Source organism: Anastrepha ludens, chromosome 6, assembly GCF_028408465.1.
Source record: "Anastrepha ludens isolate Willacy chromosome 6, idAnaLude1.1, whole genome shotgun sequence".
Taxonomy (NCBI): Eukaryota; Metazoa; Arthropoda; class Insecta; order Diptera; family Tephritidae; genus Anastrepha; species Anastrepha ludens.
Window position 1 is genome coordinate 90268890 of NC_071502.1, and position 25741 is coordinate 90294630.

At 37.7% G+C, this 25741-nt stretch overlaps 1 protein-coding gene across 4 annotated transcripts in view; it reads right to left on the minus strand.

Moving 5' to 3' along the window:
* LOC128866279 (prominin-2) overlaps nt 1–25741 on the minus strand; it is a 69275-nt gene that overhangs the window by 34078 nt on the left and 9456 nt on the right. For all 4 annotated transcript variants that reach the window (XM_054106875.1, XM_054106877.1, XM_054106876.1 and 1 more), the window contains exon 2: nt 12116–12694. In XM_054106875.1, the coding sequence (XP_053962850.1) occupies nt 12116–12305 (190 nt within the window). In that variant the 5' untranslated portion in view covers nt 12306–12694. The remainder of the gene's footprint in view (nt 1–12115; nt 12695–25741) is intronic.

Sequence of the window (25741 nt, forward strand, 5' to 3'; positions counted from 1 at the left end):
TATGTCTAGCTACGTCTTCATTGAAAATTTTAAATTTTCAACATTTGTGCACATACTCGTATACTTATAATATACATATTAATGTTCTATATATATATATGAAACATTTTATCATATTACTTTTCATTACTCATTGCAGTCTCTTTATTTACCGATACGATATTCAAGCATCAGCTCACTCATCATCACATCACACAAATTTTGTGGTAGGAGTGACTAAATTAACTTATTTTTATAATACACCACATTAAACCACTTCACACCACACTCATAAAACCAAACGATCATCATATAACATCCTCTCAGAGAATATCTATCACATCTAATATTACCTTTTAATGTGACATCATATCACATGACATGTTATCACGTGATATCATATCACATCGCATCATATAATAATATCAAATTGTGTTACATCGAAAAACATCAATCCTCTATTTTCATGGCAGGAATCAAACCGCAACAAATCGGGTCTTACTAATACATTTAACTACATTACTTACATAACAAATCAATCATAAAAGTGTAGACATTACACATCTTCTGACTACATTTAATTAAATTACTCAAATCACATCGCAACATAAGACGCTTCATCATCATATAGTCATCTCTCCTTTTAATATGATATCATATGGTATGAGAAGTTATCACGTGATATCATATCACATCACATGATATAACGCATTATCAAATCGTGTTACATAGCATATCATCAATCCTATACTTTCGTGATAGGTATCAAATCGCAACTAGTCATGTCTTACAACTGCCTTAAAATTACATGAACATCACATAATTTCGTATCAAGTGATATTTAATACATCTTATTACATTAATATTATCATATTATATTGCATCTCGGAACACAACATAATTTACAACATCAGCATCACGTTTCTTCATATGGCAATATATCACAAGATCATGTCATGTGATCATATCATGCCAGCGAAACACTAAATCTTTATATAAAGATTGTATGTTTTATTGCAACGTAATTGCCAACAGTAAGCCCGCTAAATGACTATAGCATGGCAAGGTAAAACCTATATAAGTGGTATCATACATCCCATAAACTCATCACTTTATTGCTTTACTGGGGAAAACTTTTGGTGTCCGAATAATCTCATGGAACTGGTGATGCCATGTAATTTGCCATGTGATTTTATTCCTTTTGATCATTTATTATTATTTATGACAAGTCTTGGAAAAAGATTCTATATCTCTATAGTAGATGCATAAATTCTTTATCTTCTTGGGAATCTTGAGCGTTCTTCTCATACTTTATTTAAGTCTCAAATTGGTCCATAACTTGTGAACCTGCAACAAGCAAGCGGCGCAACCAAGCATAGCGAAAAAGGAGAGGATGTGACGCAGAGGTGGTCTTTCCTGCAACCTGCACTCGGAGACAAGACAAGAGCGCGATATTTTCAGTACAACTAAGTTTACTGCGCTTTAGGTAGTTTGGAACTGAACATTTTGGTAAGAAATATTTTTTGCTTGCCGAAAGGAAGGTGTGCACATACTTTTTGTATAAATAGCTTAAAGTTGGTTTGCATATTTTCACTATCAAATTGCAAGCTTAAATATTAAGTTCTTAAATTATAAAATGTCAAGGATTGATCGATGACTTATTCCAGCGAAAATAAAGGATACAAAAAAGTTGCTTGTCGCTTAAGAGCCAACGAGTCATATCGACGTTTCTTAACCACTTATTCAGAAAGTCGGACAAAAGAAGGATGGACATACCTAATCAGATAACGCTGAATAGATGAACTGAGGCGCATCTGAAGCGTTTATGCCTTCCTCTCTTCTTAATTGGCGCGATAACCGTTAGCGCGATTTGGGCCGAGCTTAACAAAGCGCGCCAGTCGTTTCTTTCTCGTGCTAACCAGTTGTGCACACCAAGTGAAGTCAAGTCCTTCTCCACCTGATCTTTCCAACGCAGAGGAGGCCTTCCTCTCCCTCTGCTATCACCGGATTGTACCGCATCGAATACTTTCAGAAACGGGGCGTTTGTATTCATTCAGACGACATGACCCAACCAACGTAACCGCTGGATCATTATTCGCTGCGCCATGTCTATGTCGTCGCTACGTCTACTTGTATATCCATCGCCTGCAATATTCGCCGTCGTCAACGTGCAAACGTACAAAAATCTTCCGCAGAATCTTCCTCTCAAACATTGCGAGCCACGTTTCATCGGATATCATCCACGCTTCTGCGCCATACGTTAGGACGGGCATGATGAGAGCCTTATAGAGTGTTAGTTTTGTTCGTCGAGAGTGGACTTTACTACTCAGTTGCATACTTAGTCCAAAGTAGCACTTGTTGGCAAGAAAGATTCTTCATTGGATTTCCAGGCTGACATTAATATCGGTGTTAATGCTGGTTCCTAAATAAACGAAGTCTTTTACAACCTTGAAATCATAACTGTCAACAGTGACGGTGGTGCCGATACGCGAGTGCGCCGACTGTTTGTTTGATCACAGGAGGTATGATACTTCGTTTTGTCTTCGTTCACCACCAGACCCATTTGCTTTCTTTCTTTATTCAGTTTGGAAAAGGCAGAAAGTGTGGCTGTTAAGGCCGATGTCGCGTTTATGCCTTAGCGAAAGATTTACGTTGACTTCGAAATTGAAAGAGAAGCTCAGCCCATTAATTAAAAAGCTTTGCAGTACCCAATTCGATTCGATGGCGACTTTAGGACTAACCCCATGCCATATCGGTCGGCAAGAAAAAGGCTTGTTCACATCGAGAATGTGCTTTGAAAGATTAGATGGTGCGAAAATGGATCAAGTTAGACACCATTCGATTCTGCTTTTAAAGGAAGCCAAGGCCAACCTAATGGGAGTGGATGATAGTGAAAGAATTCAGTTTAGAAAATGTGAACGTGTCATTCCTGCAGTGCGGTCTTTTCCATACCTATGCTATGTTGGGTATACAATAAATTTGGAATGTAAGCTTCTCTTGACAAAAAATATTTATGATTGCTTAACGACAAAAAAACAGGTGATATGCACTACTAATGACGCCGAGTTATGGGTAGCAATTTAATAAAATTTCATGTTTCTATCAGTGCTTTAGGGCTTACATATATATAAGTATTTATACGCGATAATTACACGCATAAAATCGAAAACTATCATTAAAATCCAAAATATCTTTCTGGGAATAGGAAAACTGACAAACAAATCGAAAATGTTGCCACATTGAAATCGAATGAGTCGATAAAATCGGATTCTATAAGAAATTCCCATCAAATGATAGCGATCAAAAACGATATCGGGGTAGGTTCGGAATTGATAAAAAATTAAAAATTAACATAGGAAATTTCTGTAAACCGAGCCCAGCAAGTGTGTATCAACAAACCAAAATTGTTGCCATATTGAAATCGAGAAAATCGAAAAGATCGGATTTTATGAAAGAGCTGTTGGTTTGACTTTTACGGAAGATATGTACCATATACGAGATCAAAGAAATTCACATCTGAAAATGTACCCGGCAAATATTGTTTTCACATTTTCACGGATGGTTCTAGGACCGAGCACGGCTTCAGCTCTGGTGTCTACTTGGAATCCAGCGGAACAAAACTACACTTCGCTCTTGGAATGCACGCATCTGTGTTTCAAGCAGAGGTGTAAGCTATTCAAGAAGCAATGAACTTTGTTGTGGAAAAGAAAGTGGAGAGGCAGACCTGTATTTGCCTGCAGCGACAGCAAAGCTGCCGTCATGCCCTTAGACAGCATTTCAACCACTTCAAGGCTAGTTGAGTTCTCTAAATCCAGGCTGAACTATGACGGTAGACATAATATCTTGATGCTAATATGGGTCTCGGGACACGTGGGTATCGCTGGTAACGACACCTCTTCCACTTTAGCTAGATTGGGATCTGACGCCAACTTCTTTGGTCCGAAGCCAGTTCTGCCACTCCTTTCTGCAGCCATTAAAGCGGTTAGCAAACGCATTACTGCATCCCACAGGTTAGCTTGGCAGGCTGAGAGAGGCTGCAGATGGTAAAACTGATGTTACCTGTCATGTCCAACCGACTGTCGCAGGTCCTCTTGTCATTAAGTAGAGAGGACTACAGGCAGCTGGTTGGACTTATGACGGGCCACTTTCTGTAGGCACCTCAGACAGTGTCCTTGACCCTGATTTGTTAAGAAGCGACCACCTTGGCTCCTTGGCACCACAAGATCTAATCAGGGAACTCAAGTGCTGTACACTGGACTTAATGTTGTCTGAGTGCTGTACTTGCTAGTTGTCCTGCCAAAAAAAAAAAAATCATATCGGAATAATCGGGATCGGTTGCGGGATTGATGAAAAATGAACACAGGAAATTCCCTAAAGTGCACTAAATTCTACTTCAAGGGTGCAATGACCAATAAGTTTCAGTTACACTTTGATATCAGCCTGTATGTAATATTCCTCGTACATAGCCACAACCACATGCGCCAGAAACAATAAATGGTCTTCCCCACAGTCCATAATTTGGTAATAAAATGCCGTAACCGTACATCGAAAATTTATTGACTAGCACAAATGGGTGAGCAAATGGATATAAGTGGACATGGAAATCGAAAATATAAATACGTAAATAAATAAACAAATTGACGTACACACGTGAGAGTTAGCCGCTTAACTACCGCAAATATTTTACTATCACCTATTCACCACTGCACACCATTTGGGCTTGCGTGTCGAAAATTCAACAGCTCGTTTTCGCTCTATCTGCTGCCTCACCTCCTTTCCATTGAATCATTGATAGCCAGCGTATGTATGTATAGGTGCGCATGTATGTACATACGAGTATGTTTCAGCACCTAACACATGGCAGTCGCGTATGAGTGCACTTAACTGGCGTCACTAAATTCTGAAATTAGACACGACTGTGCCGTTAAAATGTCCAATTGACTGTCTTGGATAATATATTTTAGACGCGGCTTAATTCACTTTGTATGCACTTATATGTGTATGTATGTGGACTAGGTATGCGCCTAGTGTGTGCGAGTGTTTGCAATATTGTCTGTTGGCCAGTGATCTCGTTAGCGGGTGGCCATTGTTGGTTGGTGCTGAACATGAAACATGAATACGAGTATGAGTACTATGCATGTCTATTTATATGTCAGTATGTGTATTTATGTTTTTGATGGCCTGATGGGTGATTTACAGGCATCTGACTGACCGGTTTTGTGTGTTTTGTGCAACGTGTATACATTTCATGATTCGCTTTTCGTGTCAAATAGTTTTTTGTTTGTGTTAGTTTATAGGTAGTTTTGGAAAATATTTGATGTTGAAAATACTGGACTTTCAGTTTGCACAAGGAAATTGAAATGAAAATATGCTTCCAAGGCTGGATTATTATTTTAACTACTTAGATTTCGTTTATTTAATGGCGAACGATTCCACTAGGATGAGAAGAAATTCATATACTTCGCCGAAGTGTGAAGCGGTTAAGCTACAGAAAAAATTCAGTAGCTGAATAAAATGTTAGAGACATGCATACGATAGTCAATCATTTATTGGGAGAAGATAGTCTAGTTTTCTTAATAGTAGAAAAGCAAGTCCCATACATCAAAAGTAGTGGAGTGAAGGTTAAATAAAACCTTGGTATAAGAATCGAAATGCACCGTTTTTGTTTTACAAAAGGTCATATTTTGGCGGCCGCCGTAGCCGAATGGGTTAGTGCGTGACTACCATTCGCAGTCAAGAGAAAAAATTGGTTCGAATCTCGAATTTGGTGAAACATCAAAATGAAGAAAAAGTTTTTGAAGTGAAACTTCTTTAGCGGCTGTCTGATATTTGAGCAAGAATGGAGAGTGAATTGGAAAAAATGTAACGTTTAGAGATTTCGTTACGCGAGAGAGAAAAAAAGATACAACTTAGAGAGAAGGAGAAAGAGAGCTATACATTTTCTATACTTAAGACATAGACTTCGTTGTAAGACAGAGTATACAGATATATAACATAGAGAGAAAGAGAAGGAGAGCTATACATCATAATGTTACGCGACAGAGAAAAAAGGTTGCTGGTCATGTTGCAGCGCATAATATCAGTAAAACAGCGGTACCAATCGGACGACGCACATCAACAATCCCGCTTAACAACAACAAACGATTAACGCTAAACGATCACATTTACCATTAGTTTGTGCTTGAGCGACGACCATTCACAAGTCTCAGGGAAGCACGTATTCTGAAGTTGTTTACGAATATGATAAAAAAACTTTCGCAATCATTAGTTTACGTTGCTTTATCACGAGTCACTTGTATTGAAGGCTTGTGGATTATAACGAACGGAAATGATTTTAGATTCTACCATGGTCGACGAGCATCAGTCAGTATGTCTCATTTACAAGATGAATTCCGGAGACTATCGTTAAATAGACTGGAAACTGTGGATAAATAAATAATCGATTTCATGACTCAGAGAAGAGGGCTATCTGTATATACTCTTAATTGTCAGAGCCTACGAGCACATTCCACAGATTTAACAGACTCTGTCATCCGCAAATCGAGTATAGTGCTTTTGCCCGAAACTTGGGTAAACGATAACGAGGATATTAGTATACCAAATTTCAATTGCGTCATCAAATATAAGCGACTAAATGATAACGTAAATATCGTCACACCAAACATGGAAATGACTGCAAGGTAGTCTCAGTCATATTCATCAATAGTCACACCAGTTTGCAATGTTTGCATTGCAGAATGTCAAACGCTGAATGGAAAAACTATTGTCATAGCCGCCATCTATATCTCACCGAACCAAAATCTTGATGACATAATATATTTCATTCACCGCTCACTACTGGTTTACAGCCACGCAGGTGCAAATGCACTTGGAAGAGGCGAAGACAAAATTCCATTGATTCTCGGGGGAGATTTCAACGTAAATTTCGGATCCAATGATTCTCTGCCGTTGATTCAATTTCTTCGAGAAACATTCGGTTTGCAGATAAACAATAACCCTAAAAAATCAACAACAAAATTCGGAACTACACTAGATGCAATTTTCACACGTTATCTAGAAAATATTGAATCACGTACATATATTTCATATTTCAGCTATAACAAACCAATTATATCAGTATTACCAATTGAACCATCAACAGATGATAGCTTAATGTATTTATAGTTAATAAAATCGAGTTTTGGTTACACAAATTTTATACTGTTGTATTTCTTTTGAAATTATCCCTGTCTCTCTCTCTCTTATTCACACTCATTCGCACACAGAAGTTTCACTTCTACCACGTGTACGATGCTGCACATGATTTTTTTTCTATTAGTGGTCACCCGGCAGGCAAAGACAAACCTTCGAGTGCATTTCTACCATGAAAAACCTCATCATAAAAACTATTTGCCATTCGGAGTGGGCTTGAAACTGTAGGCCCCTCCATTTGTGGAACAACATCAAGACGCGCACGCCACAAATAGGAGGAGGGGCTCGGCCAAACACCCAAAAAGGGTGTACGCGCTAAATCAATTTTCTTCTAAGGAAAGCAAAAACACAACTCGAAAAACAGGTCGGGAAAAAAGTAACTAAGCTTGGAGGTTTTTCAAATAAAATTCAGTAAATTTTTGAGGGGGAACTAAAATTTTAACAAATGTGAGTTCAAAAAAGTGGTTTCATTAAATAACTTGAAAATCAAGAGATCAAAGGTTTGACTTCATATTGACTTATATTTTTTATTTCAAATGTCTAAAGTGTCGCAAAATTCGGGAGAGTACATTAACTTCCGCCAGAAGAAATGGGCCAGAAATTGGCGATGTGAGGAGGTTTATAATAATTTTCAATATTTTCCGAAGATTAGCAAGAGAGGGAAAACTTAAAGGATTATTGCATGGCAGGTGACGATAAACGAGGTCCCATAGAGGCGAATAGTGAAAACTGCATTTTCTGAAATCGAATTCAGTTCTTGCCACCAATTCGTTTTTATGTTTTGTATTGACTTAAAATAGGCAACTCACAGTTATAACACTGCTTGATAAAATACAATATATATATATATATATATATACATATATAAAGAAAGAAAGAAAAAATTGAAATAATTTTTTTATAAAGTTTAAGTACTAATAAACAATGTATAATTTTTTTTTATATTTATTTTTATATATAAATGCGATATAACATCTATGAATGTGGTAAAACTGCAGAATATTAGAGTACCTGCAGTTTTGCTTCTAACGGACATAATTTTGTTTTTAAGGTAGATTGAAGCTTTGCCAATTTGGTCTCCAGTTTTATTGTGACATTTATGACGTAAAACGCATCCTTTTTTTAAATGCCGTCAATTGCAAATTTTTCGAAGTTCAAAAATCCGGTTCGACAGAGTATAACTACAACTTTATTTTACAAGAACTTTTTTACTTTTTACAGATCAAGCAGAAACGATGCAGACCGTGGACTACCTTTTTTCATTATACTTTGGGTCACGTGATTTTTTATATACTAACTAGCATTCCCCAGTGGGCTTCGCACCACCATACATAAAATGTTTTTTTATATTGAATCGTCTGGCGTACTCCCCAATTGGTGTTTTATTGGCTTTTATTATTATTTTGTGGTCATCGGTGGGCATCAGATCGAGTGCCCCTTTGAACAATTTCACCAATTCATTGTGTTGATGGAACATTGTTTGCAATTCATTCACGATTGATCTTCTCGTATTCGTCGAAATTGCACAGCGCTGATCTAATTCACGATTCTCATCACCAATAAAATATATTTGCAATTGATGGTCACCATCTGGGAATAGTAGCAAAGACCCAGCTCTATGGTATATTTGACCTTGAATCTGTAAAGTTCGAGAAATATATGTAGATAACGGATCTGAATTTTTAAAAACATCCAACACAGGGACGGCACATAAATTAAATACGATATTGTTTATTCCAAACGAAGTAATAACCTTAAACGTCGGCAAAAATCCATCTCTTATAATATTTGTAGCTCCAAAAGATGTGATTTGAAAGCATGAATTGTATTTTTTAATGTTTAAGAGGAAATGCTTCGACGTTGGTGAATTGCCAAAAACCAATGAATGCAAAGGTTCTGGCGGAAGTTCTAGCACCGGCAATTTGACTTTCCCACCAGCACAGCACATACCAGGCGATTCGTTTCTGAATTTAATTGCTTTGCAATGTATACATTCTATATTCATTTGGCCAATGTAGGCATGCATGCTGTAATCAATGGTGGCATCGTAATTGAAATACGCGCGGTCCATTTGACGTATATCATAAACGGACGTACGCCCACGACGGTTTCTTGGTGCTTCACTATTAACCGACTGATTTCTCCGTCTGTGTCGTTGTCTTTCCACTTAATTTCGTCGAACACGATTTTCTTCACTTTGTAATCACATAAAGTGTCATAACTCAGGAACGGCTGCACCGATTTCAATCAAACTTCACACAAACCACCTCCTCAGAGATAGAAAAGAACTCTAAAATTTTCGTGTCAATCGGTTTGGCGGTTCTTGAGTTATAAGATTACCAAGGAAATGTAACTTCTTTTTATATATATAGATTTTTGTAAAGAAAAAATTCAAATAATTTTTTAATAAAGTTTAAGTACTAATAAACAATGTACAATATATTTTTTTATATTTATTTCTATTGTTATCCCTTCTTTAGCGCATTTTTGGCGTTGCTGGACGTATGTAACCCCAAATTAGGACGAAATTAGAAAACTTCAATAGACTATAAAAAAATTAAGACGTTTAGGGACAAAACTGCAGGTGCTCTAAGGTGGTGAAAAGTTGAGATCCATTGTGTCACCATAAGCTTCTTCTTCGAAACATCCAGTATTTCTGTTCCTGACTTCATCACGCGCTTTTCATCTGCCTTTGTTTCTTAATTTTGATTGGTTTGCCTACATATACTGAAACCTGCTTTTACTCAAAGCGGGATATTTTTAGAGGATCTGAGAAATCGCACCTTTCAATCTCTATTGTTCTTGCAAATTCTGTTTATTCTGATAATCCTGTGGAAAAAATTCCATTCTGGTAATGTTGGTATCGACGATGCTCCTCGATCACTGAGATAGATATCGCAAAATAAAGGAACTGATCAAGTCATATTCACAGTAGAGGACAACAGATGTAGTAGAAACATGAAAGATTTGCTTAAAATATCTACTTTTACCTAAAAAAACTTGAATATATATAAAAAAAATTGGATTTTGGGATTACTCATAAGCTCATGGAATTTTATTCAAAATCAGTAATCATCGAAAACATAGTTGAAATTCACGGAATCGGAGTTGAATATCTCGGACTTTGACTAAGCGTCAAAGTCCAGAATGGAAGGCCCCAGACGAGCTTTCCAAATCCAAAAATTAGGTCGGTGCTCATTTGTTTTTACGATTCCAAGGGGATTGTCCACAAGGAGTTCGTGCGGATGTACCGAACGGTCAATGCAATTTTCTCTCTTGTCGGTGCCGGTAGAGGCCAACCAAAAGACTTGTGCCGACATCCTGAAGGATGATCTGAAACACTCTTTCGAAAAGCTTTTAGATCACGCAAAACAATGTATTGAGGCCAGAGGGGAGTCATTTGAATAAATAAACTTGAAGGTAAAACAACAAAGCTCCTGTCGTTTCTATTTTAGCTCTCTCTTCTTCTTAATTGGTGCGATAACCGCTTACGGGTTATTTTGGCCGAGTTTAACAAAGCGCGCCAGTCGTTTCTTTCTCGTGCTAACCGGCGCCAATTGGACACACTAAGTGAAATCAAGTCCATCTGATCTTTCCAATGCAGAGGAGGCCTTTCTCTTCCTCCGCTACCACCAGATGGTACCGAATCGAATACTTTCAGAGCCGGAGCGTTTGTATTCATTCGGACGACATGACTCAACCAACGTAGCCGCTGGATCTTTATTCGCTGCACTATGTCGCCGGAAAGCTCATACAGCTCATCGTTCCATCGCCTGCGATATTCGCCGTTGTCAACGTGCAAAGGCCCAAAAATCTTGCGCAGAATCTTTCTCTCAAACACTCCAAGCGTCGCTCCAACAGATGTTGTCATCGTCCACGCTTCTGCGTGATACGTTAGGACGGTTACGATGAGAGCCTTGTAGAGTGTTAGGAGGATGGTTCCATATGTAGAAGTCCACGCAAGAGGGGAAAGTTACTGATCGCCGGGAGTGACCATGACGATTCTTCTATATATGGTTCAAACAGCTCACAACTTCCGGGATTAGCCGAAGTATCCTCTGGGTAGCTTCCGAACACTCGTTCGAGAGTGAGCAAACGTGAGAAGGGGAAGCATCTCAGGATAGCTGGTTGTGCGCTGGGTTTGGGACTTGTTACTTAATAAATTTTGAATTATTTTATGTAGAGTTTTTTTTTTTTGAACACGGTCTTACTACTTCTATTTCTTAGATATTCGACTTTAACTCTGGTAAGAATTATGTAAGAATTATGGTGGGCGAACGTTGGATGACGGTCTAATCTCTTATGGGGCCTTGGAAGCGAATAACTCTAAGCTTTTGCGCAAAGTTCTCAGCACGTTAGGATCGATTTTGAGTTATTGAAGACAAAGATTGACTTCATGTACATCCTCGCCGATATACAGCACACAAAAACGGGGCCGCGAACAATACTCGTAAGCAAGCCAGTCTCTTGAGATTTTCGAAGAAATTTGCTTACAGCGAAATCAGTGGTTACTTCATTTTTTCATTCAAAACTCCTATCACTCCACTGAAGTGTAATATTGAATAACAGTCAAGTTTTCCAGCAAGAGCAAAATTCCAGGATTAAAACGATCCATGATTAAGAAATAAGCTTGTATTAGACAACGCTATACAAATTCTTAACGTTCACAAAGAATTTGTATAAATATTATCCATCACTAATGGATTGTTCGTGCCATAAAATACATATTTCACTGATATTTTTAATATTTTTGCAGATGTATTTACATTCACCTAAAAACTGATGCACATACATATTTACACGCACATTAAATCCAACATAATAGTGCTTATTCACTTCCCATCCCACACCTTTACACGCATTTTCTCACCATCAATATACTCGTATCTCTGTTATTTCTCTCTCACACACACACATGCGTATACACACGCGCCCACACACTTACCTAGTGGCAGTTCCGCTGGTGTGATAAGCGATAAAAATTCACTGACATAGGTGAAGGCGACCGGACCCGGCGTTATATCCATGCCCGGTATGCTATATGTAAAATATGTAGATGTTGCTCGTGTTGTTGTTGTTGCAGATGGCAGTGTTAAGTTGCTGTGTATGTTATTGTTAAAGTTATGAAGGTCCATGTTGGCTGGCAAGCTGCGATGGCAGCAATGCGGCAGGAGAGTGTGGTGGGTAGTGAAATTTTGTTGGAGCACACTTTGAGTTCTTGTGCTCCACTCGATACCGTTGGAATTATTCAAGTGAGCAAGTTGTTAAAATTGTATGTTTTTATTTTTGGCAATTGTTGTATTTGTAGCATGAATTGTTATTTTGTCCGACAATGCATAGGCATACATACGTACATATGTATGTATTTTTAACTGTTATTAATATATGCTTACGAGTTTATTTTCCACTGCTTCATTCATGCCGTCTCATGCTGTACTATCTTCTCTACCGATGGCTGCTTCTCACCACGTCTTTATGAATTTATTTGTATGCGTCAATGTCGCTTAAGTGCTCGTATGACGATCTGTATGGACGAAAGGATAAAGTAAATTGAATTTGACTGGACACGTTGTGAATAAAATAAACGTTAAGTGAAGCTCGTATGAAGAATTATGCATGAGGAGGAGAGTGAGCGCATGAGTGTGTGTGTGTATGAGTGTGTACAGTCAGGTCTCGTGAGTCAGGTTAGGATGGCTGCTGTCGTGCTGGGTGGATGATTGAGTAAGCAAGAAAAAAGCGGAAATTTTATTGGATATGATTATGAGAGGTGCGATTTTGTACAGTAATGCTTCAATGTTCATGAATGTTTGGATGATTGAGTGACTTAGGAAGTGTTGCTAGTAAGCTGAGTATTTTCGGTGAATAACTGGAGACATAAGTACTTAAGATGACTCGTTCCATTATACACTCGCACCCACATAATTATAGTCGCTTTATATTTTCGCAATATTTTTCACACTAAAGTTTCTTCATTAATTTTTTATAAAAATATAGTTAAAAATGTAGCTTATTATATACAGCGCCCTATACAGTGTTCCTATATCTTTCTTTGATACTTTTCTCCTTCCCTCCTTGACTATTTGCTGACTATTTAAAGCTCTGGAAAGGGAGTAGAGCTTTAAATACAATGGGCTTTTTAGTCTAAGTGTTTTAGGAGGCACCAAATCTGCTGATGCTCCTTGTCTCGACCTTTTCAAATTTCAATTTCATATACAGCGCCCGGCACTCGAAGCGTAATCAATTAAAAAGACCATATATTTAGTTTGGAGTATTACTTTTATTCAATCCAAGGTAAAAAATGTGTGAAGATAATACAAAATTAAGAATACATTTCTTTGTGCACGATATGCCCCCTTTCTGCCTTGACTATGGCCTTGAAATGGCCCAGAAACGAATCGCAAGCTGCCCGAATGTGTCTTGCAGGTATTTTGGCCCACTCGCGAACAATGGCTATTTTCAGCGCCTCAAGACTGGTGAATCTTTTAGTTCGGACTTTGCTCTCCAAAATGGCCTAAAGAGAATGATCCATCGAATTCGCGTCTGGTGAATTGGAGAGCCCTTGTGTGGACGTTATGAAGTTCGGAACGTTGTTTTTTAGCCATTCTTGGTTCACTCGGGCTTTGTGAGACAGTGCCGAGTCCTGCTCAAAACGTCCATGGTCTGCCACCGAAATGTTTGTCGGCCCACGGTTTCAAAGCAAACTCCAAAATACTTTGCCGATAATATTTCGCATTTACCTTGACGCCAGGCTCGATGAAAACGATTGGAGATTACAGCGGCCCAAGCCATTACCTGTGGCGGTTGCACCTTCTGGTGGCCTATCGATGACTCAAATTCTCGTATGAACGATCAGTCAAATAAACCTTATCGTTTTGGGAATTTACGAATAGCTCAGTTTGAAAAATTGTCTCGTCAGACTCAACTCCTTCGCTCTCTCAAGTCTGACTTGTTGCTGCTTTTGCTGCTTTGGTGTGAGATCATACGCGTTTCGGATCTTGTAAGGCTTGACTTGGAGATCATTTTTCATTATGCGGCGGATGCTACGGTTACATATTTTCAGTTCTTTCGCCATTTGATTGGCACTTCGTCGGGAGTCAGGGATTTCGCTCAAGTCGTTTCTTTACTTTTGAACCATTTCATGTGACGTTGCAGTCTTTTGATGACCAGCTCCATGATGTTTGGCGATGCTACCAGTATCATTGTAACGAGTAATGGCGCGATAAACAAAAATTTTTTTTACTTTAAAATGCTCGAGCTTACGAGCAATCGCTGGTGGTGATTCTCCAGCCAAATATAATGCAATCCATTACTGATTTTCTTTTATCACATCTGGACTGTCATTTAGCCAACTAACAGACAGCTGATGCCCGATGCAACTTCTAAGGCTAACAAAGCCGCAGCTCTCGAATTTGGTAGGTATCCTTACTGGACATTGTCCGTTAGGTGTCCATGCGGTGAGACTTGGGACTGCCTCAAGTGTTCTCTGAGAAAGCTATTTGAAGGACGTGGTGGAATCAACAATACCTTCTTCTCAGCTGCTTTGCTCTCGTCGGGCAAAGTTTAGGCAACCGGGCTTTAGAGCTTTAAGTAATATAGAATAAATCGATTACATCGGAGTGTACCCACTCGGGTGCGTTTGGTTGCTATCTTCCAGAGAATTGTAGTTCCAGGTTGGGAGTTGTGAGCTGCAAAATAATCGACTTTCCTTACTCCCTTCTGAATGAGGGTTGAAAAAGAAAGTGAGTGAGTATCTACTCGCAAAATTATTATTCGAAGGGCGTCTGTTTTTGAATGAAGGGAAACACTTTCTTTAGAATCGAATTTTCAGGTCAAGAGATAATACGCTATGCACCGTTAAACCCAGTTGTGTTGGCCACGCACAAAGCACCTAAAAATATGCAACATCTGCAGTAAGGGAGTTGCATACTTTCAGCTGATAGAAAATTGCCAAACTCATATTGCATATTTTAGGCGTTTTTTGGCACAATTTTTGAGGTGAAAATTTTGTGAATTTCTGCATTGCGTTTAATACACAACTTAATTAACATATTAGCATATGACATATTTCTGAATACACGTATTCCTGATAATTTTGTTCGCCCAAAAAATGGCTCTATACTATCAAATTGATGCACATTTCAAAAAGTATTTTTTCAGCAAAACAATAGAAATATATTCGATGATAAAAATGCATAATTTAGTTATATGTCAATTTATTCCCTTTTTTGTTGTATGGATTTTGTCAAATTTGCAACAAATTCATACAATTCTCGGATTTACTGTGCTGCCATAAATTAGCGACAGCCGGCAAATTTATGAAATTTATGCTATTTTATATTATTTTTTTATAAAAATGCATATGAATGCTCACATTTCAAATGACCCGGAAAATGATTGAACGAATGTGTGGAAGCCTTGAAATGTGATACCAAGTGAGCTATTATGTAGCCAGCGTTTATGACTGTTTATGGGGCCAGTTCATTGAGCAGCTCATACATTCATGTTAAAAACATTTGTTTGTATGCACGTAGGCTTGCTGATTAGCTTTTTTTTTATTTATTGTTGTTGTGCATATTTATGGCAGACGTTTATTTGTAAATATTTCACAAATGTTTTGTGTGCAAATGCAATCACACGTAAAATTGATTTCCATATAATGATAGTCGGGGGGACTTGCAAATTCACTACTCTTTATTCGATACAGGCAAAAATATTCAAATGAATTAGGGGCGCACCCAAACATGTACACATACATACATATATACTTATACAGTATACATCAACTATTAAAACTGAATATTCATTCAGTTGTTTAGTAAATACAAGCGAGAAAATGTGAGCAATCATTTACAGGCTCCGGCACTCGAAGTGTTACAAACTTCAGACCGCTCGCGTAGCTGATGTACGGGCTGATGTACGAGAATTTGAGTCATTGAGTGGCCACCAGGAGGCGACAACCGCTACAGGTAATGGTTTGGACCACTATAATCGCCGATGGGCGCTCTCCAATCGTTTTCATCGAGCCTGGCGTCAAGGTAAATGCGAAATATTATCAGGAAAGTATTTTGGAGGTTGCTTTGAAGTCGTGGGCAGGCAAACATATCGTTGGCAGACCATGGACGTTTCAACAGGTCTTGGCACTGTATCACAAAGCTCGTGTGAACTCGGGAATGGCTAAATAAACAACAACGTTCCAAACTTAATAACGTCCACACAATGAATTATTTCCCTTGAGGAGCCATTTTGGAGAGCAAAGTCCGAACTAAAAGATTCACCAATCTCGAGGCGCTGAAATAAGCCGCGAGTGGGCCAAACTACCTGAAAGTCACATTCGGGCAGCTTACGATTAATTTCTAGACCGTCTCAAGGGCATAGTCAAGGCAAAAGGTGGCCATATAGAGCAAAAGTAAATGGATTCTTAATTTTGTATTATTTTCACACATTTTTTACTTTGAATTGAATAAAAATAATTTTCCAAACTAAAGTAATGGCCTTTTTAATTGATTACACTTTGAGTGACGGACCCTGTAGTAAAAAAAAAATTGTATAGTGGCAGCGTGGAAATCAATAACATTACAAATGTGACTTAAAAAAATTATAATTATTGGCTGAGCGCTTAAAGCTGTGCATTAATTAAAAAAAAAGATGATATTTATATGACTAGAACAAAATTTTATATGCCACCTTAAGCAAAAAGCTTCCGGAACAACCGCCAGGTGGCGCTATAAGTCCACTGATTTGAGTGCTGTTTTTTTTCGATAGGTTGCCACATCTGTGATTCACATTCCTTCGAAAAATTTAACGCGATTGCTTGACATTTGTAACAGTTACGCTATCTTGAAGATTTACTCACTGCACGTGCTTTCGATTTTTTAGAGTTTTAAAAATGAATTTCATTTCCTTTTCAGTCAAAAAAGAAAGCGATGCTCATGGTTTATATGGCCAACAACGGTGTTGCATACCACAAGTTTTTTCCAGAAGGTCAGTCAGTTAATAAGACTAGTGTATGGGTGAAGCCATTCGCCAAAAAAAGAAGGATTTGTGGGAAAACCACTCGTGGATTTTGCACCACGATAACGAACCGTCGTACCGGACCATCATTATTCGGTCATTTTTGACCAAGAATGGAACGAAAGCCATCCTACAGCGAACGAATTCGTCTGATATGGGTTCCTGAGATTTTTTCTCGATAAAGTCAAAACACCACTACGGGGAATGCGTTTTAAAAGCCGAGCGGAAGTAATGGAAAAATCGAAGACGGCTCTGATGGCTATACCGCAAATAGAGTAGACATTTTTCGAGAGCTGCATCAACACGATGGTACGTTGCAGTTGATGGGGAGTACTTTTATGCAGATAATATCACTTTTGAGGATTAAACTTGCATTTTGAATTTTCTGAATATATTCCGGGAGCTTTTTGATCAAGTACCACATGTACCACACATGTAAAATATTTCACGGTGATCTCAGCTCGCAAATTTTGGGTATTTTCAGGACTTTTTTTACAATAAAAAAATATAAAAAACGATATTTAAATTTTTTAGACCTTTTATTTAACTGCTTTTACATACAAAAATTAAAAAAAAAATTGGGAAATGTTTTTTTAATTTTAATAATTTTAAAAATGACGCTGAAGTTGACTCTCTCGAAACATTGGACCTGGACGGTGTTGTCCATTTTGCCTCTACTATTTATCTGAAACACAAACACCAAAAAAAAAAAAACCTTCGGGGGTTTCTTCCCAATTTTTTAATAAAAAAAAACGAAATAATTGAAATAATAATATGATTTTAGTACGGGCGATAGCCATGGATGTTGTGAAAAACATATTAAAATTTCAGACGATTCGGTTGAATAGTTTTTATCGTTTTAACAACATTAGTTAAAAGTTTGAGGTACAGGAGCGCGCGGACCGCTCTCTACCTAGTTTAATGGCTGAAGAAGGAATTTTTGCATGAAAATTTCACAGTATATTCTTTAGATACTATGTTTTCGAAATATTGAAAAATCAAAAAAAAATTATTTTCTCAAATTTCTAGACCACCGGGTGCCCTTAATGTTTTCCATGTTTAAGGAATTTTTCCGTTGTCTATTCTTCTGTATCGCACAATCTGCAACACGCCTTCCATACCAACTTTTTGGAATTTTCATAACCAAAACTATAAGTTATTGTTGTAGCAACTTTAAAATTTCCTTATAAATTTTTGGTGAGCGCTACTGAAATCACAGTCTTTAACCGGATATAAATCTGGAAACCTCTGCCGAGGGAGCGTTTCAAAAACTATGTCGCTACATCTTGTAAAAATTGTAAATATGTAACACATGGGTTTGAAAGCTCCCAGGTCTAACACATAGATGCCACTAGTTTTATTGCTAACCTCAAAAGCTGTTGAAACTTCATTATATTCTGTTCATTAGTTCGTAAGTTATTGTGCTAAGATTGACGCTACTTTTGTTATTTTCAAAATTATTTTAATTTTACGCTGCTTCTTGATGGGGAGAAATACCATTCAGGTGGTGCAATGGCCTGAAAAGTATTATGGGGACTCCACTCCATCAGAAGCAACAATAAATCGATGGTTTGCTGACTTCAGACGTAGTCGTAGAGACACCCATGATGTACAACGCAGTTGGCGTCCAAATGCGGTGGTAACACCAGAAAACATAAAAAAAAATCTGCAAAACCGATTTCAATGATCGAAAAGTGAAGTTGCGTGACATCGTAAAGATATCAAAAGAACTCTTGGGCTTTAAATTGCATGAGCATTTGACTATGAGAAAGCTCTGGCGTTTGCGCACTGTTTCACAAGTCAATCAAAACAATGGCAAAACAATCTAAATTGAACTTCAAATTGCTCCCACATCGCCCCTATTCACCAGATTTGGCTCCCAGCGACTACTACTGGCTGTTCGTAGAGCTAAAAAAAATGCTCGTCGGTAAGAAATTGTGCTCGAATAAAGAAGTCATCGCTGAAACTGAAGCCTATTTTGAGGCAAAATATAAATCATTCTACAAAAGTGGTATTGAAATGTTAGAGCGGTGCTGGAATGATTGCGGTGTTTTTGATGGGAGTTACGTTGATGAATAAAGTTAATTTTGAACAAAAAAAAAATCGTCTTTTCTTTGTTAGGCCCGGGACTTTTCAGTCCATGTGTTATACACGCTAATAACTACGCACAGATTGCTTGGCTCTTTGTATTTTGAAGCTAATCTCTCCAGCAAGGTTCTTCTGAAGATAAATTCCATGAATTTATATGAGAGGCGGGAGAGTAGGGTTGTTAACGAATGCTACCAAACTAGAAACTTTGAAAATTACCGTGTAATTTTGAATGAATACAAAAACAAAAAAACCATTAAATATGCGAAACGCAACTCCTGGAAGGAATATTGCGTATCCATTGAATCCGTGAAGGAGTCTGCCAGGCTAAGCAAGATCCTTTCTAAAGACCACTCTTGCAGAACTCTTGTAAAAGGGAGGATGGGGAGTGGGCTGAATCTGCAGAATAATCTTTGAATATCCTGGTAAATAATCACTTTCCGGAAAATTCTATTATCCCACGTGACATTGTCGACACGAGTCGACAAGTAGGGCTACTCGATGTTTCGCTGGAATCTATCCTGTCAGTTGACGGAATCACGTGGCTAATAAATAGTTTTTACTCCTTTAAACCTCGTGGTTCTGATGATACGAGTATCTTGTCTGTGATACTTCAGAAAACAAGTACCTTGGTGGTTCCTGTCCTGTAAGAAATCAACCTGGCGTGTGTCGTCCCCCTGAAATGGAAGAAAACGAAAGTTGTTTTTGTTGTTGCGGTCTCCGAGTCAACTCTGAAAAAACGGAGCAGGTGCTATACACCAGAAAATATAAACCTCCGCCCTTTCGACTTCCCAAATTAAACAACCATGTTCTCCCGCTTTCATCGGGTATCTTAGAGTGATACTTGACTCCAAACTCCATTGGAAGCTACACATTGACAATCGGGTAAAGAAGGCCAGTATAGCCTTCTACTCCTGCAAATTTATGTTCGGTAAAAATGGGGACTCAAACCCCAGGTCGTACTGTGGATGTACAACGCAGTGGTTTTGCCAATTTTAACGTATGGATGCCTGGATCGCCCTGGAAGCTCTTCGGAAGGTCTTTAATATCACTAAACTGGGGAGGGTGCTAAGGACTGCATGCATTGGCACCACCGGAGCATGTAAAACTTGCCCAGGTCACTGGGCGACTAGGGCTACCATTTAAACCCCATTGCAGAAGATGTGGAGACCTTACAAAGAAGGAGACTGCAGAACACTTTCTCTGTAAATGTCCGGATTTGGCAGCTAGACGACTAAGGTCACTGGGTGCTCCTTTCTTCGACAGCCTGGGGCAGTGCGCCAACCTAAATCCCATCAATTTTCTCCATTATATCAACGGCTCTGGCTGGCAAGAAAGGCGTATCGAAAAGCCAAAATGTGTTAAAAAAAACCATACAATTTACTTTCAAACAGCAACAAATCAAAAATAACTCAACCGAATGGAATACAAGTTTTTGGTATAAACTTTTGTGCTTCATTTTACCGTCACTACAGCAGTTTAACACCTTAACTGTTTTTATATGATATAACTGATGCTGTTGTTTTATCAGCGTAAAATATGCTGCAATGAGTTTTAGAGACTAATTCTAAAGACATTATAAAGCCGGATATAAATCCGGGTCGTTCTGGTAGCGTAGACTTTGAATAGATTTTTTTTATTTTGCTCTCTTTTTATTCAATTTTTGATTTTTATTTTACTCTCTTATTTTTTAAATCTACATATAAAGTGGCACAAAATTAATCATCCAAGTTAGATTTCCTTGTTTACTAAATAAAAAAATTAATGATCCTGAGTAATGCAAACTTTCATTTGCTCATTACGCCCTGCATTGTTTGTCTGTTTGTATGCTGCAGCTGCTTATTTATTTTATACTATTTATTTATTTATTTATTCATCAATTAAAGCACAACTCAAATAGATTACAAGTACTGAACGCACAACGCCATATGCAAAAAAATTATAAATCTTTTGATAGGATGTTGTTAAAGATGCACCTCGTCCAAGTAGGACCACGGTCAAAAATGTCGATAAAATCACAGAAATAATCGATGCTGACCAGCATTTTAGTAGTCGTAGCATCACCCAGGAGCTAAAGATCGACCATAAAAGAGTTTTAAGCTATTTGCGCAAAAATTTTACGCAAAAATATTGGATTTTTTTTTCCCCAAACAAATATTTTAAAGTTTTTCTTAGCTTACCGTTTCATTTGAAAACATTTTCCTCAAATTACACGGTGCTACAAAATAAAAAAATCGAAAGAACTCTTCAAGTGATATAGTGCGCGTTTTAGGTCAAGACCAGTACAACACAAAACTATGTTTAGAAAATTCAAAACACCCTAAAATTTTTTATTTATTGTTAAAAAACCGATTTATGGTGTTTTTGATGATGTAAAAATACAAAACTAACCCAATTTTCAACCGATTTTTTATTTTAATATGGACCTGGGAAGGGGAGTGTATGCGCCTTATGAATGTATATACGAGGGGTGCCTTTTATATGTCGGGATTAGAGAACAAAAACAAATTTTAATCATCGAAAACCACTTTATTGTTTTTCAAAATATTCTCCATGAAGATCTATACACTTTTGCATGCGTTTGAACCAATTGTCGAATCACTTTTGCCACTCTGAATGAGGTACCTCCAAAACATGCATTCTGAATGCCGCAACCGCTTCTTCAGGCGTCGAAAAACGTTGACCTCTCAGTTTGTTTTTTACGTACGGGAATAAAAAGAAGTTATTCGGTTCGGTGCCAAGTCAGGACTATACGGCGGATGACCCATTAATTCGATGTTTTGGGTGCTCAAAAATGCAGTTGTTTGAGCCGATGTGTGAGAGCTCGCATTGTCCTGGTGAAGAGTGATCCGTCTTTGGGGATTGGTTTTCCTAATTTCTTGGAAGACAGCTGGCAAACAAATGGTTGTGTACCACTCAGAATTTACTGTTCTGCGTTGTTCTAGTGGTACGGTTGCGACATGTACAGTTTTTCCGAAAAAACAGGCGGCCATTTGCTTGGAAGTGCTTCTTGCGCGAACAACTTTTGTTGGATTTGGCTCATCTTGAAACACCCATACAGTCGTCTGCTGTTTACTTTCGGGCTCATACGCGTAAATCCATGATTCATCACCTGTCACGATGTCATAGACGTGTTTCGAAGCCCCGCGATCGTATTTTTTGAGCATTTCCTTCGACCAATCGACACGAGCCTTTTTTTGAGCGATTGACAAATTGTGTGGGATCCAACGCGAACAAATTTTTTTAACAGTCAAATGTTGAATGTATGCTGCTCCCACTAATGCCTAAGATTGTCTCAATCTCACGATAGGTCACATGGCGATCTTGCAATATCAGTTCGCGCACAGCATCAATGGTTTTCGGAACAACAACAGATTTTGGACGACCTTCACGAAATTCGTCTTGGAGTGAACTACGACCAAGATTGAATTCACCATACCATCGATAAACACTGGTCCTTGATGGAGCTTCATCGCCAAAAAATGAATTAAGTTCATCCATGCAATGTTGCTGAGCTAATCCACGTCGAAAGTTGTAAAAAATAATCGTATGAAAATGTTCACGATTTAATTCCATTTTTGGACCGAGATGAATCTTTTAAGTTACTGTAAACATTCTGAGTACGTAAAAGCCAAAAAATGTCAAACTTTGCGACACAGCTGTCAGTTGCCAGATTGCAACACCAGGGTTGCCAAATCCCGAAATATAAAAGACACCCCTCGTGTCGATTGGTCGAAGGAAATGCTCAAAAAATACGATATCGCGGTCTTCGAATGAATGATCTCATACTACGTTCGGGTAAGTCAGAAAATTGCCGAAGTAATTTAGCAAATTGCGTTACTTTTTGCATTATTTTTTTTTTGACGTTATAATATTCTTTTACGCTCTCTATTCAACTCGAGAATGTTCTGTTTTTATTTTATTTCTACAAAAACGTTCTTCACCACGAAAAAGTTCTTATCAATTTTGATGAAATAATGCTTGCCAGATTCGGAATGGACACAAGTATGAGTAAATATACTTAATTCTACACGTACAGGTATTTCGCGAATAATAACTGAGAACCGCATTAAATTTGCAAATATGAAAGTAGTGAAACAAACTTTCAGTTTACTAATTTTTGTATTATACAAAAAAATCCGTTACTTCGACACATTTTGATCGATTTTTGAAATTAAATGCTTTTTACATTCGGAATAGACAGCTATAAGACTTTCTACTAATATATAAACCTTTCATTTCAATATTATCGACAACATCTCGTAAAACTCGCAAAAATTGAAAAAAAAATGACTACAATTTAAGCTTTGTGTGGAAAAATCAGTGTTTATTTTTGGTTAGCGTGAAAAATAGCAGACATACGTTAGAAGGACTAACATTTACCTCAACAAAACTGTTTCAAGATTGGAAATCGGATAAAATGCAGAGGAGCTACGAATTTTTAAGTGTCGCAAAACACCCAAAATCGGGGTTTTAATGATAAATAAAAAATTTGAGGGTGTTAAAATTTTTTTTAACACGGTTCCCACGTCGTTCTCGGCTAGATCTGCAGTGCTCATCATGCCACTTCAAAAGTTCTGATTCCCTGTAGCACCGTGTTATTACTGAAATATTTATTATTATTTTTTTTTTGTTTTCTAATTGTGTACATTTTATCAATATTTTGTTCAAACAAAGTTTTATATTTCATCTACTGCACTAATTGTAGCATTTGATGTGCGTCGCCTATTCTTCGTTTTGGCGCACACTGCTGTTGCTGCCATCATCCTTGAAATTCGCCTTGAATTAGTTTCTGCTCATTTCTTCTACTAATTTCATTACTCGTACTCGTACATTGTTTTTGGCGTCTTTAGCTACCACTTTTACTTTCAAGTTTGGTGCTTTGGCTTGCTTGTCTTGCAATGCAATTTTTTCGGCTACTGAAGTGGAAATCGTAATTTTACACACATTGCCCTCCTATCAAATTTACCCGCTGCTTTCTCTTGCACTAAGATTTCGTTTGCTTTTGCCTTGCAGAAGGTAACGACTTTCACTTTCGCCTGCATACAAACTTGAATGTTGGCTCTTATATGCAAATATTTGCATGCTTATGTATGTGGATGTGCATACATAGCTGCACACTTATATATGCGTGCAAGTGTAAAGGCAAATGTGCGTTTGTTTGTGGCACAGCCACTTTTTCCTTGTCTTATTTTTCTAGCTAATTTCCAGCGCCGCCGCTGGGAAGCCATATGAGCGTCGAATGTAGTGCGCCAAGCCAGCCACGCTGTTTGCAGTCTTAAGCACACACTAAGCATTTACATACACACAAACACTACTCAAGTTTACACAAATGTATACATTTACGTACTTTAGTTTGCTTACTTTTTCGCTCGAGTTTTTCACTCTTTCCTTTACGTTCTGGTGTCTGTGTCTTTGGGCAACAAAGGCTAAAAAACAAAAAAAAAAAAAAGTAAAAAATAAAATAAAAAATAGCACAAACCAATAAATAGTATTTTTACGCTCGTAAGTGGGTCATTAAAATTTCATTGAAATGGTGCGCGCACACAATCCCACACACTTACTGGTTTAGCCATATTCGTGCGCATGTGTGTGCATTTTCGCCTGACTGTGTGCTCAGTGCGCCTAACGAAATCGCAATGCACGAGTGCATATTTCAAGGCGCTGAAGACTGCTGTGTATGCTCAGTGGTTAAATTTTTGATTTTAGTTTTTTGTTGTAGCTGCTCTGTTTTTTTTTGTTTTGTTCAAGGAGATTCTCGTACGTACCAAATGGAGCCATTAAAGAAGTCTAAGTGCCTTGGAAGGATGCAATTTGTAGGCTAAGTGCAGTCATTTAGATTTTCCTTCGGAAACCAAAAGAATAAGGAATTAAGTAAAATAAATGGGTAATGTGATGTGAGTGATTCAGATTCTCGTTGATTTTTTTGTTTAAAGAAAATATGCCTTGTTCTTATCTGCACAATAAACTTAGGTTTAGTGACAGTTTGGGAGTTTTGAATAAATTTAATATTTTGTGTAATCTTTGCCTGTTCTTAAATTGAAAAAAAAAAAAAAAAAAAAAATGGGTGGTGTGACCACTGTAGTATTCAGCCATTAAATAATTGATAGATTTTTTATTTCCTAAAAATGTGCTTAGCTTGAAGAAACAGGTTATAAAAGAAAAATGTTGCAGGAAAAGCTTTAGAACTGAGACTTATTTTTCCATTTATTTATTTAAGAAATGAGGCTGCATCTGTTAGACTTGAAAGTCTCTATTTATATATAAAAAAGTTCAAAGTTAATCAAATCTGTTAAAAAAATAAAAAAAAAATTATATTCTCCAAAACTATTGCAAATTCCGGCTTTGAAATGCACTTTGCATATAAATACAGATTTAAATGGTTTTCGACTTTAAAGTTTCAGATGTAAGATTGTTTCTAAAGGAGCTCTAAGCGGTCTCAATCGACATTTTCATATACCGTTATGACAAA